The 18,470-nt window shown below is 35.9% G+C and overlaps 1 protein-coding gene across 4 annotated transcripts in view; it reads right to left on the bottom strand.

Annotated features, from left to right (window-relative positions):
• LOC134542228 (myosin-VIIa-like) overlaps positions 1-18,470 on the bottom strand; it is a 143,538-nt gene that overhangs the window by 37,444 nt on the left and 87,624 nt on the right. For 3 of the 4 annotated variants that reach the window (XM_063386318.1, XM_063386336.1, XM_063386343.1), the window contains 3 exons: positions 11,248-11,421; positions 10,208-10,225; positions 5,328-5,555 (listed from right to left, as the gene is read on the bottom strand). In XM_063386318.1, the coding sequence (XP_063242388.1) occupies positions 5,328-5,555; positions 10,208-10,225; positions 11,248-11,421 (420 nt within the window). The remainder of the gene's footprint in view (positions 1-5,327; positions 5,556-10,207; positions 10,226-11,247; positions 11,422-18,470) is intronic. The other variant, XM_063386327.1, reaches the window with a different exon arrangement.

Raw genomic sequence — 18,470 nt, 5'->3', positions numbered from 1 at the left:
CAAGAACATGTTATCAAATTATCATTCTTGGAAAGTACGTCATGTTAAGTGCAGAATCAGCAGATCTTTGATTCACACTCTTGAAGATTAGAGAAACATAGTTCCGAGAGGTGATTGGAGGCCAGAGTAAGAATAACTTGGGATAAACCCAAACCAGCTATGAAGTTAATCAAAGCCTGAGCTTTAGTTAGGAATCTTCTATGAATAATGTAGATAGGACCAGTCAACACTGGGCACATTAAAATCACCTTAATTAAAATATTTATAAAATTAAAATATATTAAGAAGAATTGTCAGAAAAAGCTTGCTAACATCATGTACTATGAGTGAGTTATGAAGTTAATTTTAGTGAATTCACTTATTATTCATTTTCAGGAAAACTCAATCTGTGAATTAATAATATTTTCAAACTACCTACTTGACCCAAATATTTAAATTTGCTTTAACATTCTATTTGATGAGACTGTTTGTTATAATTAGCAGTGGTGTAGTTCCAAATTTTACAGTGCCGGAGCTCTTTGTATTTAAGACTCTTTGGTTCACCCATCCTGCTAATAAAAGTGGGGGTCCGGGGGCCCTCCCCCGGGAAATTTTGAATTTCCAGGTGCTAATTGAAGCTATATTAGCAATTTTACTGGCAGAAATAACAAAAAGATTTTGTTAACATAAACTTATATGGAGGTATTAATTTAACAAATATCGGCGAGTTTCATGACTATTAATTTCACTTTTTGGAAAATACAAATAATATCCTTACATGTTTTTACAATACTTAGACACAAAAAGGACACAATTGATACATTAAGAGACATTGTCATACATTATATTACAAAACTGTAACCTTGCTACATGGCATTGTACAAAATGTCTGCAATTCAAGTTAAGTATTCAACACTGTTTACAATAAATCAGCAAAAACATTTTTTTCAGTATCTTGGTGTTGCCCTTTTGCTACGCGGGTTCTAGTATCATCTGCTGAACGGTGCGATCTCAGCCACGTTGAAATGTAAGGCTCAGGGTTCCAGTCTTTGAGGGAGGGTCCATGCAGTTTGATGAACATTAGTGATGATACATGTGGTATTAAAAGTCTGTTTCTGGTAGGAGATACAATGATGTTCATCAAACTGAACCCCCTTTCGCACTCAGCTGAACTACACACAATCAGTTTTGTGCAGTTCATTAACACATTTTTTTCTCTGGGAATACAGCGACTATTGTCAAGATAATCCCGGTAAGCATTTTTTATCTGGGCTGAATTAAGTTGGAATCGTGTACAAAGATTCTGTATATCCTCTTCGCCATACCCTACAGGCAAATCGGCTGGCCATTGATCACAGTCAAGAACTTTTATTTGATTCAACAGAATTTCATATTGAACGTTCTTTGTAACAGTCTCGGATGAAGCTGACGTTGACTCATGGTTAGACATGGTTGTAAACAGCCTCTTTTTCAGGTTATTTGCTACACTAGACAATAGTTGTTGCTGGTTAATGGATGTCATTTTCGTGTTATCGGTTAATGGTATGGAAAAAAACTGTCCTTTCTTGATTGCAATTTTGGCCTCTAAAATTTGAGTGCCAGGCTTCTCTTTGAGAGATTCAATGAAGCGAATGCATCGCTTAATTAGTTTGTCTGCATAGACAATAGAATCATTTCTATTTTGTAGATTCTCAGAAAGAATGGCTAGTTCTGCTAAAATATCATACATTATGGCCAAATCAAGTAAAAACTGCTTGGATGAAAATCGCTTCAATAAGCCATTGTACATGCTTCTTTCCGTGGAAGATTTACTCATATCTACTTTGGCTTTTGAAAAATGGCTGAATAAAGAGCAGTATCCAAACCATACCACTGAAACTGTTCGAAACTAACTGGCCACCCACCTGGTTGACAAAATACGGCCGATTTTATTAATTACTTGGCCGAGCTCTGCAGCGCACTCAGCTTATTGGCGTTGATTCATCGGGGACCTACTGTACAAAGTATATAATGTGTCCATAAATATGTGAAAATGATTCACACCTGCTACTTCATCAACAGAATCGGCTAATGCTAACTCAAGTCGGTGATTCATACAATGCCAAATTATAATATTTGGATACTGGGATAGAAATTTCTGAGCTACTCCAGAGTGTTTCCCAAGCATAACACTAGCACCGTCACTTGTAAATCCTACCAAATGTTGTTTGAGGTATTCACTATTAAACCCGTGTTTATCAAGACAGCATAATAAACTTTGAAAAATTGTCTCAGACTTTTGATTAGAAAGTTCTACTAGATCTAAAAATAAACAAGAGGGTGGTTGTTCTTTGCTTATTTCACATCTCAAATAAACTATTAAAACAGATTTTGAACTTAGGCTGGTCGACTCATCAAATATAATTGATATTTTCCCAGACACACCCTTAATTTATCTAATAATCCGTTCCTTCATTTCTTTTGAAATATGCTCTATAATTTCAACAGAACTATATCGAGACTGTAAACCAACACCAACATTTACCCCATTTAGCTTCTGAAGTTCAATTAAACCGAAATGGTCACTGTAAGGTCGGTCATTTTGCGCAATGTAATAAACTGATCTAAATGTTGCTTTTGTTGAATCATGCTGAGCTTTACTCATAGATTCACAAACATTTTCAATTGATTGTTTGTGAGATGTTTCAACAATTGTCTGTGCTATACGGTGAGCATTAAATTGCTTGTGTTCGATTATTTTTTTACGTAGTGATTTAAGCTGATCTGATCTGTTAGATCCGTAATAATTAACTGAATATGAACGCCATTCATTAGCAATAGAAATTCGCTCTTTTTTGAATGCGCCTAATTGAGTTACCTCGGAACATACTTTGCAGCCTAGCTTACCTTGCCTGCAATCAATCCATGGGAAAGCTTCTTTTTTCCTTGACCACATTTCTTCATTCCAAAAATCTGGCCAGTGTAGCAGTTCCACAATTTCAACACTACTTGCAGTTGCAGCCGCACAAGAACTATCTTCATCTTTCTTTACGAGTTCATTATCGTCTCTAGGCGAGTCATTGAGTTGATTATACTGAACCGAGGTGCCTGAGATACACGTATCAACACCAGCAGTAGAGATATTTGAAGCACCAACACAACTAGTAACAGGGGCGACGCGAGAAAAGAAAGAAGTCAACGTTTTTTGTTTCGGTTTTTGTTCCATTATTACTGTAGATAAATTGCTAATAATGTTCAATTTTCAAAACAACTGTCTTCCTCATGCTGTGTAGGTAGTTCACTGACTAAAAACAATAAATTATTTGCTAGTAACATGGCCATAAAAAACTATAACGCACAGCACTTAACGACAGTCTACAAATACGCGCAAATTAACGGAATAGAAAACAAAACTAACCAGGAATGTAGCCAGTGTCTGTGTCGCACAGATGCGGTGTTTAGTTTTGCAGCTGCCTTGTAACTGAATAACACAGAGCTACGTCAACTCATTTCACTGTGCAGTGCGCACGCGCATGGTGTGCCTGCCAACCTCCTGCCTCCTCCTTAAAAATATCCTCAAAAATGGAGGGGAAAAAAAGTCACGCACAAAATAAAAGATCGTGGTATCTTATGATTGCAGTTTTGTTTTCTCTTTTAATACCACGACCAGCTGCACGTTGCAAGCGAAGCCTCGGTATATAATGCAGTAAAATAATAGGAAGTTTTAACTCGATGTTTTAGTGCAACCGCACATGCACAATGCCAGCTTTACATATTCGTAAGTTACGAATCATAACACAGCAATCAACAAATCTATAGAGATATTCAGTAAAGAGCACAGTAAATTACGGGACAAGAGATAAAAAAAGGACACGCGTGCACATCAACAATCATTTGTTTAGAATGTTTATCGCATATATATAATTATATATATAATTATTTTCCCCCCACCAAAACAGTGGCGGAGCTTCCGCTCCTGCCTCAAGAGCAGTGGCGGAGCGTCGCTCCGCCACCACTACAACCCTGATAATTAGTCCAAATTTAGAATCAAATATTTTAATTCGTTATAGTCTACTAAACTCAACAGTCCCGAGTGTAGTTATCTTGAAAGATAGAGTGAGAGATAGCCAGGTACACATAATAATTATTGATATATAGATATTTTGGGACCATATATACTGTTGAATAAAATTTCCTGAACACCAAGTCTTCATTCAACATTTGATTAAGACGATAGCACGACACCCATGAACTTTTGTAGATATTATTGTAATGTGCATGTGCTTTCTGAGCCAATTGGGTATTTATCAGTAATTTTATTTCATAGTGCTAGTGTAATTTTTGAGTGTTATTTTTTTTAAGGTTATATGAATGTTCTTGTATTAGTGTTGGTGTGAATTATGATTATAACTATTGAACTTTGAGTTAAAAACTTGATAAATATAAATGGTTAAACAAATGACATTACCTTGGTCCAATAGAGCCAGTCAAAAATTCATAATTATATGTTATCACTTAATTCTTGCTCTAGTGCTAATCTAAATCAGAAACAACTCATTATTCATTAAGATTCAGTCATTGAGATATGTATATCTGTCTGTAGTGAGATAACGTATGCAAGTTCGATGTTGCAGAGTATTGAGTACAAATGTGAGTCAATGTACGTATGTTGCACTGTAGAGTCTGTCCATGCGTGTCCAGCCAGGAACAGTTCTCGGAGGATCTTTCCCCCTTCCCCCATTTCGCACTTTGACCTAACTTACTATAGGTATGTCATAGTGTTTCTTTTACAGTTCATTACTAAAAATTTGTTATAAATTAATCTTAATGTCAATGAAAAAAGTCATTATTTACAAATATTTTCAATTAATTGGATAGATTCCTTATCTTAGTGGTTAAAAAAAAACCTAGCTAAACTAAATAATTATTGAACAAAACTTCTATCTCATTAAAAATAATTCTCCTATTATATTGGCCAAAAAATTTTATAAATGTGCACAAACTCTGATTAATTAAAAACCTAATCAGTTAAAAATATTGATTAACCAAACAAAAATACTAATGAACAGTACTAATGAACCGATTTTGAAACTCCCATTAATGTAACAAAATATTACAAATTTTAAGATTTTGTTAGAGGTGATGAATAGACCAGGTTCAAATAAAAAAAAAAAACCCATTGGCTTCTGAATTCTTTGATACCACTGGAAATGATGGAATTGGCTGATTTTATAATTGGAATCAACATAACTCTAGTTTTCATAAATTACTAACTTCGTCGTACAGTTATTATTACGAAGGTTGAAAATAAATGAAAACTTGTTATGTCGTACTCTAACTTCTGCTGACCTATGGGTTGGGGTGCTCACCTTGTCGCAGCGGTACTCCCCACACTTGACACCTCGGACCACCTGGTGGTAGATGAGATTGGTGGCCACGGCGTCCTCCGCGGGGTCGTGCCAGGGGCTGAACACCTCCTTGCGGAAGTACATCTTCCACGGGGCGGCCCTCTCGGGAGCGCCCTGCTCTTTGGCGTACTGCTCGCACTGCGATATCGCATCCATCACGTGCTCCTGGCCATTGCCCAGCGACGAAACCTACACCATTGCAGCGAGAAATGCACATTAGTACCATTTAAAAAAATTATCTTTTTTCTAATTGCAAAAAATGATGAAAAAATATTTAGAAAGGGAGACTACAGAAAAAATTTTGTATTTGTTACCCAACTATGGGAACCCACAAAATGAACATCTAGCCCGTCCCACTCTTAGATTGCAGTACACGGCTTATGGCGCGCGCTGTTGCCAAATCTCTAACACATTACGAATTTCAGGAGATGCGTGTCTTTGTAATTTGTATCGAACAAGAAGCATTTTAAGAAATCATATCGTAATTTATAATATTTTATACTATTACACATATAAATTTGTAAGAATGCCACTTTTATGTAAATTTCAAATAAAAACTACCTATTGTAGACGAAAACTTCTTATAGTTTTCTTTTCTGTTCTAAAAATCCCATATATATATATATATATATATATATATATATCACATTTTCATGGGCCCGATAAATGTCGTATTTTTGGACAAGTCATGTCCAAAATTATAAATAAAATACGGTAATGGAAATTCTTGGTTGAGTAAGTTATGGGAAAAATCTGAACAATTGGTTCGAAATGGGGAAGATTTTTTGAAAAACAGAAAAATCGCAACAACTCCCATAATATGAATAATATCGAATCCGTTTTAACGTATTATAACTCGGATTACCTAATGCCGAAAAATGTTTTCTAAATACATTTTTGATACGACCAGCCATAACTGCATGGGTTCGAAAAACATTTTCACCGGACGAAAAAACGTAACTGCCTTAGTAAACACCTTATCAAATCTGTTTAAATTGTTTGTAATAATATCATAATTATTTTCCAAAACTTTGTCTAAAACAATGTTTGATAAGATGCTTGGTGTTGAGAAGGATAGAAAAATAATTCAAAATTTTGTACCATGATCGCTATTGAATTCCTTCGTATTTATTTCATACATTTTACATATTATGTTCAAGAATCGATTATAATATTTTTTGTTGACTAAGGAAGCCATGTATTTGAAATTGCTTGTAGGACAGAACCCCACTTATCTAAACACATGACCCTGTTTCCTCTTACGACGGCAGCGCGCGCGCTTGTACTGATAAGACACATCTTTAACAGCTATTTCCACGGAAACTGTAGAAGCAATTGAGATGGGGCTGCCTTTAAAAACTAATTCAATTCATTGTGAACATTTTTCTCGCTTTCGTCCACCATCTATCTTTAACAGAAAAAAAGTTTTCCGCGGGTCAACTTTTATGATGTGTCAGTTTGTGAGAAAATGCATTTCAATATATTAAAAAAATTATTTAAGTGAAACCTGTACAGTTTTTGTCTTAACATTTGTTCGGTGGCGTCCTAAGGCATTAATTTACTAATAAAAAAAAATCTGAATGAAATACACATGTAGGTTTTCTTTTTTTGATGTGAAACATATCGGAATACTTCAAAACAGTTCGCAGCGAATAAGTTATGTTTTTTAATTTTTTCGGACACTTAAAATATTGTTAAGTATTCAAAATAAGCATTGCCTGATGCGTATTTTGATTCTATACAATATGAAAAAAAGCTTGGTCCAAAAATTAAAATTTTAAATTTTGTTTGATATTTGGCAACAACGCACGAAGAAACAAGGACAGTGCTAACGGCAATCGGCGTGTGTTAGAGAGAGAGAGAATGCGCCCATTTACTTCCACACTGCAATCTAAGAGTGCTCTATAGTAAGTCACCATAATAGAATAAGTCAAGAACATATCTAACCACAATGTGATAAGTCAAGCACAAATTTTGATTATAATGTTCGCCTGATTTATTATTTATTACACACAGCAGATAACAAGTAGCACACAACTGACTACACAATTTTTAACAGAATACAAAATTCAATGCTTATACAGCCTTACATACAAATAAATTGTTCTAGATAGAAAATAATAAAATTAAAATTAAATTTCTCAGGGCAGGTGCAGCTGAATCTTAGGATAATAGGTAGTTACTTTGCAAAGATTGTGTCCAGTTTCATAATTGTTTAAGTAAGTAATAAGTAATAAATTAAAAAAAAAAAAACAAGAGAAACGTGCATCAAAATTATCTTAAGGTAGTTAAAAAAAATTTTATTTTACTACACATGAGTTAAACATTTGACGCCATAACTCCTATGATAGTAAAGCCTGGTCTCCAACCCACCAGTACCAGTCCCCGCTGGCGGAATGCACCCTTGCAATACGTCCGCACGAGTCAAGTTAGTGATTGTGTCTGCAACTAAGTAAGTGCTCCAAGCCATGTGTTAGGCACCTGTTTGAGTACCCGTGTATTTAATTCCCATAAGAATTTATGTAAAGTCATAACATTCACAAAAGAAAGTACATCGTTAAGTATGTGTGTGACCCCCCTTAAGAGTACCTGGTTTGAGTGAGGCCTTAATATCTTTTGCGACCCCAGGCCAGATTTAATACGTAGTTCTCACTGAGTGTATTTAACAATATATAAAGAGTCTGGCTCCAGGTAACGGAGTAGCCCACAAGAGACGAACAGTCTATGGTTTGACTGGTGTTTTCCAGGTAAAAAATTACAATATAGATAATACGCACATATTTAGACTTTCTGTCAGTTGCTTCTCAGATGGGGAATTTAACTAAGTAAATTGTAAGATATTTAGACACTAAGTTTTATGTAAAACATTTATTAGTGCTTTATAGATGTGGCGCGTGAGGGCGCTGTCCCTCCACTCTCAGGCCGCTTGGCTCTTGTGGGAGTCTTCAGGAGCTCGGAGTACAAGGCGGACGTGACTGTCAGGGTGGAAGCTGCAATGATTACATCACTGAGATCTGCGTACCGGTAAATCTTATTAATCAATCGAAACCTTTGGTACTTAATTCCCCACAAATACCTGGACCAGTTTGTGGTGCAGGGTGTGACCCTCCCGCCGTAACTTCTTCTTCACCGCACCATGTAGTTTTAAAAAGAGTACAGGGTCGACTGATTAGGATCGCAATCTTTCTATAGCAGGACAGCTGCCGGAAGGCGTAGACGAGTAACGTGAAATGTAACATGAGTTAACATTGTTTCTAGTGTAATCTGTAGTATACTGACTCAGGCTTGGTACCTGCCCATCAGGTCGTGTAAATAAAACCACGCCCGCCAAAATGTTTGTTTTATTCAGTAGTTCGCAGCCCACCCTACTTAGGAATCATCTACCTATGCGGAGAAGGGAGCGTTCAAGGATGTTGTTAGTTCGTAGGGTCTTCACCAACGGGTGCAGCCACCGATCTTAGTGAGCCACAATGGGGCCGGAGACACACACCAACCCTGAGGTTAGACGTCTGAGCTAACCCGGCGCCCTCCTGGACCAAGCTCATAATTAAATGATTGTAAATTACTTCTGCATCATATTTTCAAACCAGTTCTCAGTCACAAGACCGCCAGGTGGTGACACATTTAAATCAATCTGAATGCACAACAAGACAAAACTAAAGATAAGGATAAGTATAAGGTAAACTGCATAACAAGTCCTGCATCTAAAAATTAAGTTATTAATAAATTGAGAAAGCTATCAATAAAAAAAGCTGACAAATGGCAGCTGATCTGAGCTTAATAAAGTCACAATCAGTTCTTGGTGTTTTATCAGGTTTCCTTCTTCGCTCTCCTGCTGTTCTTTGTTAGTTTTGTAATTTCTTAAACCATATCACAGTCCTAAATGCAGAAGTACAGAAAAAACAAATCAGTGGAACAGACACAAAATTAATTTATTTCTTCTCGCAACCTTAGTAGTAACATCCAAACATATTTAAAAGCAATCATAAGAGCACTTAATAGGAATGTACTTGTATATGGATCAAACAAAAACACCAAATAGCTTTTCTGAAATGCTTGTAAAAAGTTTAAATGTTACGGTTATGACAGCTTGCAAACAATTACACGAATTCTCCTCATAGTATTAAGTCTGAGTTCATACCGGGCTAAAAGACAAACTGATCCACACAAAACAAAACATTAAAAAAAAAATTATCTGCAACTTTAGAGAAACTGTTCAGAAAAGTTCATAAATTTTTAAGGTGAACTTTCCAGATGCGAATTTAGTTTGATTTGTCGTTATAAAGAAAACATTTATGCAAATTTCTTGAATATATATTCTGTTTTTGAATACACACACAATAAACGCCATTACATAAATTCCACAGAGTTCCCCACGAAACAGCACAATCGTTTCCTCGCTCAAAATGCAAAATAATTTGAAGGTTAAGGGATCCAATTAAAGCTGAAAAGTTCTTACAGAAAAGTCACTTAGTCAAATCCCGGGCACGCTTCGCATCCATGGTACTACCAAGAAAAACAAACTGCCAACAATACATTGTGACAGTGTTGTGGGCTCACGCCGACATCTACGGTCAAAAAATTCTAATTAAAAAAATCAGAAACCAAGGTTTATAAATGGACCAGGAGATGTTAAATTCTCTCTTCAATAAATTTAAATTATGGCTTTGAGCCACTGAATGAAGAAAAGTTAATCTGTCCACAGTCGAACTGATACTAAAAAAGCAACGCACACACAACTACGTCCAACCATGCAGGGGGAAGATAGTTACATGGCTTTGTCCACCAAACACAATACAGCTATAACTTACTAGGACACAATACCATATAAAATACTTTACCTTCACAGCTAAGCATTTCTGTAAAAAAAAAAAAACCATACAATTTCAAAGTTCACGTATGATTGGATGGCACAATACCCTGATAATTTTACTATCTTTCGTGGGAGCTAACACCAGCTATTTTTCCCTATAGTTAGAAATATATCGTCGCTTAAGAAACAGCACCGCATATGTGACAAAAAGCAAATTTTTCAGAAAAGCATAGTAACTTTTTGCGCCATGCTGGAACTGAATTATAACCGATGTTAGAAAAAAAACCATAACAGTGCACTCTGTTGGATTTTCGGCAAATTCATTTCATGAGAATATGATAAATGCTTACATTTCCAAAGAGAAACAAAAAACTAGGTAATTTAAAAATAAATTCACTTAGGCAGCATTGTTTCTTAAGCGACGATATATAGAAAGCGCCAGCACGTGTCTGTGACTAATCAACTGTCTGGAAAATTGGCACTGCTGTGTCACGAATCTGTCTCTTGTCCTTTCTTTTCCCAAAACAATACCCAATGTTCTAGAGATGTTACAAACTCTCTATGAAATACTAAATAAAAATATAGCTATAAAAATAACATTCAAACAAAATAAAATATTGCAAATCACACTTATGTAAATATTAACCTACTCAACCTTGTGAAAATCTGTTAAAATATATTGAAAAGGTTAAAATTAAATATCAGAAACAATTACAAAAATATTCACGTTAATAAAGTACAAATAGAACACCAGGACATCATGACCTTGAACCTACATAATCAACTGATATATTGCATTTATGGAAAACATCATATCATAAGAATACTATGTAAAATTAGGAAAGGCAGTGTCTTGCAAAGCCACAATATGTAAGCACACTACATTTAGAAGATTTGGGAAAGCCTACAATAATTGTCTTAGACCAAAAATTACTTATATAAAAATTAATTCAATCTTGATTCTTTTGCTATATATCTCTATGAATAATATTTCATGGCTGAATACAGTCGTACATATCGTAATACTAACACCAACGGAACTAAAGAACAATGAAGTATGTTAGCAACCTTGTCGAACAATGCGATGAACAAGGAGAATCCAAACTGATCTTTGAGCTGGATGTTCTGGCACAGCTGTTCTGTCAACTCAGCGGCTGTCGTGGCTGAATCTGCCGTCAGTTTCTTCACAGAGCCATCCATGAATATCACAGGAATCTCAATGGGATTTTTGTATTTGGTTGCCTGAAAAAAATGTTGAATACCTTATATTACTTGTTTAAGTCAATGAAAAGCATAGCAAAGATTGTTACCACTGAGGTTTAGAAAGATTTTGATATTGTCGATACAGAAGAAACATCAGGAAAAATATTTGCAGTAGTGAGGATGTGGGGTAATTTAAAGTAGTACGTATGTCCTATGTAATCAAAAATTTCAAATTCATTAACATACAAATTATTTTCAAATAAATTTGAGATTATTTTTGAAGTGTATTCTCCAGAACACAAATAAAAACAATAAAAAAAATTATAAAAAAAGAAAGTTTTACTATAGAGATTAACAGATATTAGAGAAGTGGAGACAAGACAGAAGCACATCAACAACACAAATAAAATAATTTAATTATGTTTCATTACTCCTTACGAAGGCCAACACATGGTTGAATATTTGAGTGTTTTTATTCAATGTGTGGGGTTATGTGTTTATTTTTCCATGTCCTTTAATCTTGCATTCCTGTCTTAATACTATTTTACAATTAATTTGTACCTCCATTGAAACCATTTCCAAAAGTTCCCAAGTAATAAATTTTCCTGCCTATTAAGTTTCAATAACTTTACACTTGACTTATAAATAAACATAATGTAATTGAACACGTTTAAAAACAAATTTTCCTGGTTAATAAACTAAACATTTTAAGTCCCTTACAAAACATTAGCAGGGTTGTCAAGTCTTTCTGTTTCTACTCAAGCTGATTCTTTAACTCAGATTCTTAACACGGGAAATGGTGATAATCAAAGAAACAATTCAATGATAGCTACAACATTTCAAATGAGAAATACACCAAATAATGTTATAGAAAATAAAACATCTTTCCCATGACACAGCACGTCTTAAGAAAAAGTTCTACATTTTGAGTAGAAATTTTGATAAGACTAGTGGTGTGGCTTTTATTCATTTAAATACAGTGATGCTGTTGAAAAATTAAAATTATCGTAATACTACAAAAACTTTGTCCTTTGACTCGAATTGAATATTTCTAGTCTTCGATGCCATTTTGGTTCTCTGGTTCCTGAGCTTCATAAAAATTAGGGATGTACCAATTTCAATGGGAATTTTGTACTGGCAAAATAAAAGTTACCAATGACCCTCCAACTTTGAAAACCAACTGTATCATTTATTAAATTGTATAGGTTTTAGTGATATACGCCCTAGTATGGCAATAGTTTTAGTTTTTGGTGTTTTGATTTGCCAAATCTATTAATTTTTTTTTTTCAATGCTTGATCTTTTAGCTTGCTGTTTGACAGTCATTGCAAAATAATGGTTAAGTTCAATGAAACTAGACAGTCAGTATCTGCATTTAGTAATTAGTAGTGATGGATCAAATCCCAATTTTCTTGAATACGAATCTCGATTCGAATCCCAGAGAGTACCTTAAATATACCCCTCGAATCTGTATCCAGGTGTCAAATGTAAAAAAAATAAAAAAATAAATAAAAAATAAACAAATAAATATTAACAATGGTGTTGAAACATTCTACCATTTAAATTGTTGTTTGGTTGTTTTACAATTTAAGTTTCCAGAATCAATACATATTGTAATCTATACATAGTATAAAACAAAGCCGCTTCCGCTGTCTGTCTGTCCCTATGTATGCTTAGATCTTTAGAACTATGCAACGGATTTTGATGCGTTTTTTTTAATAGATAGAGCAATTAAAGAGAAAGGATTATATGTATAATACATGCATAACATAGTAGAGAAACACTGATAATTTTAGATGTTTCTAATGTGATGTCGTAAATAAACACATTTTTTTGCGCTTACATTGCAAACACTGGCTGAACCCTAAGAGATAGATCAAAATAATGTACTACAGTATTGTACACCTTAAAAAAGTCTACAAAAAAGTCAAGGATGGTATATGTCTATCTCTTAGGGATAACCCACAATAACCATTTTTTATGCTTTACTTTTTACGAGAAATAATGGCTTATTTACGAAGCGATTTTAAGCATTACAGCATTAATCTTTATCCAATTACCTAAGTACCTTAAATACATTGTGCATTTAATATAGATCAATATGGACCTTTAAAGCATGTAATTTAAAAGAATATTTTTGAAGATATTACAGATTTAAAATGCAGGGACATAGCGGTTGCTGTGGTACCGGCCAGGGGGCTGGCGGCGCGTGCCTATAAATAGCGCGTCTAATGACGAAAAAGCTGTGAACAATGTATATTGTGCCGATTCAGGGCCACTTTCAGGAACAAACGTACGAATTTAAATTTAATTTTTAATTTTTAAAGAAGGAAACCAAATAATAAATTTGTAATTTTTATTTTATTAAATTTTGTTTCCATTACTGTACACTCCGACGTAATCTTGTGCAACCCAGTGCACCTGCGCTTGTTCGCAGGCTTCAAACAGATACTGTTTGCTGACGATTTGCGATCGCAGCATCCCGGCCGCGGTTCGCGTCACGCCTTCCCTATGTAACGGAACGACTTTCGCGTTAGCGAACGCTACCCCAACCCCACTGCTAGCAACTTTCATTTCTCGGAGGCAAGCATACGTAAGGGTTTTGCAAGCACGCCTCTGGACCAAGTTACAGCCAGCGGCGACGCCTCGAGACAGTCCACATGACGCCTTTCCCGGGCGACTTAGCAAATTTAAACCCCCCTCCCCTCATCTCCCACCTGTGGCTTCACGAGAACTCAAACCCGGAGCAACGACCCCCAGTGAACCCCGGGCGGAGACATTGCCTCCCCGAGGACATTCCCACTTGTCAAACGGAGCCCTCAGCGAAGTATAGCGGCGGAAAAAATCCCTAACCCTGCTCTGAGCTCTGGTCGCGAGCGCGCCCACTGCACTCTAGCGGACGTTTCTGTGACCCTCCAGACAGGTTCTCGTCTTGGCCACCAGAGTGCAATACTCATCCCTCCCATAAGAGACAGCTTGTCACAATCGACCTTGGCAGCAGTCGCAGTGCGATTGCGATTTTAGTTCGCCTACGACTCGCGTGAGAGCGCAGCGAACAGGTTGCAGTCTGCTTCGCCCCTTCGGGCATCTCCGGACACCTTCGGGCAATCACCACCACCCCCTTCTTTGGCTGGGGGCAGTTGCTTACTTTAATTAGGCGCCCCGACGCCATTTCAAAAAGATTCGGCAGGCAGCACGCGGTAAGGGCGGATCTCTCTTCGCAGCCCGAGACAACGCGCTTCTGAAAAGTCGTGAACGGCTTTCTCTAAAGCATGTAGTTGGTTATCGACAAGGCCATGTGCCTTAGCACTCAATTTTTAATTTTTTGCTGCCCGAAATAGATTATTTTTTGAAATAGTTTTTTTTTTGTCTTTACTTATTATTCTTCATGGCGACAGCAATCTTCCGCGTCGCGCATCACCTGGCCATCTCCAGGGACCGACCTGATCTACTCCAACCCGCAGCTTAGGTAAGTTATTTCGTCGCCCCACACACACTTTTCTTTTCCTGTTCTCGTGGGCTTAACTTCGCCCAACATCAGCCGCCTGTTAACCAACCTAATTTGATGGCAATACTGTTTGCAGGCGGGGATCAAGAACTAGGATGAGAGATTCCGCTCCAAATTCAACTCCCATGCAGTTCATGAGTTAGTTCACCGAAATTCATCGCCTCCGGCAATCGGAGAATTTCTCAAGAGTGCCAGCTTTCAACATATTTTTCCCTGAGTGGAAAAAACCATAAAATAATTTATAATTCTGAACAACCAGTTTCAGGACACTTTTATTCATTTAACGAGTAAATGTAATTTTTTTTATAATTTGTCTTATGAAGAGCCTGCGCGCTCAATATTCAATGGCCTGTAAAGTTAAGAAACCAAATGACCTTAAATTCAGTCAAATATAACCATGGTTACTTATTATAATATCTCGCCCCGGGGCCTCCCATTTGGTTTATTGTTTAACAAGATTTAATGTATTAAGTATAGCAAATAAGGTCAACAATTTTCTTGGTATTTTGTTTCGGCTGTAATGCCATGGGTTATCTTCAGTGGAATAAGGTTTGTAAAGTAGAAATAACAGCAACGAAATCATTAAGTAAATGCCAATGTAAACCAAACCAGATCTTATTATTTTCTTATCTTTGATCACGATCCACATAACCTTACCAAGTTTTAAGGAGGTTAATCATAAATTTTGTTGTGCGTGCGCTGTGCCCCTATGGGTAATGTGTTTAGTACTGTTTCTGCCTGGCGCTTCCACGGCCAATCTATATTTGTTCTTTAGACGAAATTTCATATTGATCACAGCGGCACGTAACAAATTGGTAGCAGAGCATGGTTTCGGTTACAATGTGGTAGCAGTTTTGTGGTTGTGGTTACTCTTAAATTGTTAACTGTATTTTGGTTTGATTTATGAGAATGCTTTAAATTTATTTGGTATAAATATTTTTTTTTGTTTGTCACTAAGATTTTCGTTATATAGTATTATTGTAAGTCTTAAAACTGGCACAATCTGATTCAGCCAAAGTGAGTTAAATTAAAATTCTCTCGTATTTTACATCCCGCTGTGACTGTGTTTGTGCGCGGTGGGACACTGCGCGGCCCCGTCGGTGCGACGGCCCTCAGGCATCGTGCCTTATCAGCGCGCGTGTCATTCTCCCTGTCATTCTCTTCACCCCTCCCCTTCACGCCTCTCCGGCTGGAGGAGACAAGGTCATGCCGTTGCTCCCGTGTCCGGCAGCGTAACAATGCGTTGCAATCTAGTTTGTTCCTCACGGCCGACAGTGCCCTGAGTTTGTCTAAATTCCTCCTTTTATCTGTGTTTTTTTTTATAACACATCCGCCTGCAAACCAGGCCATCTTGTAAAAAAACTCATCATAGAAGTCCTTTCGGACATCGTGGTATTTTTTGTTTTGTCTCTCGGCGCCTTGCGCGCGCCGACATGTTATCTCTTCACCACATGGCAGGGCCGCCAACCGCGCGGAACTCTTCTCTACTCCAACCACGTACCACTGGTTTTGTAAACAAACTACCCATGCCTTGTATGTCCTAATAATATAATTTTTATGTCACAAAACAAGCACTATAAATAATCTATACTGCATTAATTCTAGCAGCAAAGTATTTTCTTAATCTAGGGAAACGTAAATTATAACATAATATGTTTATATAACTTAAAATAATATTAACAATACAAATAATATGATAATATAAACCTTTTGTTTTAGCTAATGTTAAGAAACTTCCATTGTTTACTATTTATAAGTATCTTAAGATTAACGATTAAGTATTTTAATTATACATAAAATAAATTTAAAAAAGGGTCCATTCATTAAGTAACATAAAATAAGAATATGCTCATAATTAATTTTAACAAGTACTCTAATTTCTATTGCATCGTTCACAAGCTATGTGAATATACTTCGACGTACCATTTCATTGTGTCACCATACACATCCATGTGCCTAGCTTTTGTTTAGATTTATTTCGTGATCACCCAACGAGAGGTGCAATCACTCATGCCTTTAAGAAAAGGCCTGAACTAAATTGTTTATATACACGGGTTGAATCCCCAATACTTTTTACGCTAGTCATGAGGTTTGGAATTTATTGTAAGATAGAGTACTATACCTTTTTTTTAACGTCGAGTTTTCTATGAGCAATTTACCAATTAATCTAAGAATGCAAGGTAAAGGATAAATAATACTTTTGTAATTATGGATTTTGAGTAAACAATTTATTAACTTTTATATTTTTTTTGGATCGGGGTTTATTTCCTTTATAAGGTGGTGTACAGCTATGTATTTAAAACATCTAAATTTTTTTCATTATCCATTTTTCATCCAATTCGTTGATCTTTCGGGTTTCGAACCCGAACTAACTCAGGGGTGAAATTCCCTCGTGGGTCTCTCTGCTTCAACCTGATGGTCTGATCAACCGTCAGAGCTTGAACATATTGAGCCTATGTGAGTTAATAAATGAAGGTATCCGGGACCGAGGTGTACTTCACTTTTAAGCAAGTCATAAATTCATATCATTCGTCTGATCCATCGTCAGATTGTGCAGAGCTATGACTCAATGCCTTCGACTTCTGATGGACAGCGAAACAATTATGTACAGGGGTTATATTCCCAAATTTAGTTTGTAAGTTACAGAGCTATCACGCTTATATACAGGGCTACCATACCCATATACAGGGGTTCCAATCCCCATATATCACTGAGTGCTCAAGGAAGCATTTCCCTTGTTTTGGCCTCAGTAATTTCGGCCTCCCTCACAGCGCCCATTTAGTGTTCCTACACGATATCAAATATCTGAGATCAACAGGATGAATTTAATTTCATTAATATAGCAAAGACATAAATAGTTGTAAGCATACAGGTACTTTAAATTTAAGCTTTGAATTTAATATTTTTTATTAATTATATGATTTTAAGGATTTATTTTGAATAATTCAAACCAAGTTTAAATGGACCCTATTTAATTATAAACCTTGTGTTTGACTTATAAAGTATTACAGTCAAAGGTCATGGAATTAATTCAGCTTCTATTACAAGTAGTAGGGCAACAGGCATCCTTTTTTTTACTCAATAATAATAATATAATCACGCATATAAAAATAAGTTTTCCCCGAAATTAAGCAGCTACGAGGTAACTAGTCTCATTTTAATATTTAAAGTAATCACCGAGAAGGGTGAAATACTTTCAACCCCCAACGAGAGGTCCACTTAATTAATTTGAGTATGTTTGAGGATCCCGTTTCTAGGCTAGCACAAGCTAGGTAATTTAAGATATTTTAATTTTTAATTTTTACATACGTAAGTTCAGTCTTTAACAAGCTACTTGACGTAAATAGTTTTAATTTTTTTTACTCAGAAATACCTCTCTGATATTTTTTGAATCTTCATGAATCTTGTTCCACGATTTCATATATTTAATTTCTGATTACGTTCCTTTTTTTTAATAACCATAATTCGTAAAGTAAGCAAGAATAATGTTTTGTAGTGTTTTTTGAACTGATTTTGCGTTAATACTTGTACATGTTTATTTCTTTATTTTCCCTTGCACGTAAATGTGATGTACAGTGACGT

The sequence above is a fragment of the Bacillus rossius genome, chromosome 1 (assembly GCF_032445375.1).
Source record: "Bacillus rossius redtenbacheri isolate Brsri chromosome 1, Brsri_v3, whole genome shotgun sequence".
In the NCBI taxonomy this organism is placed as follows: domain Eukaryota; kingdom Metazoa; phylum Arthropoda; class Insecta; order Phasmatodea; family Bacillidae; genus Bacillus; species Bacillus rossius.
The sequence above is the reverse complement of the archived record's forward strand: the minus strand, read 5'-3'. Positions and strand labels throughout refer to the sequence as shown.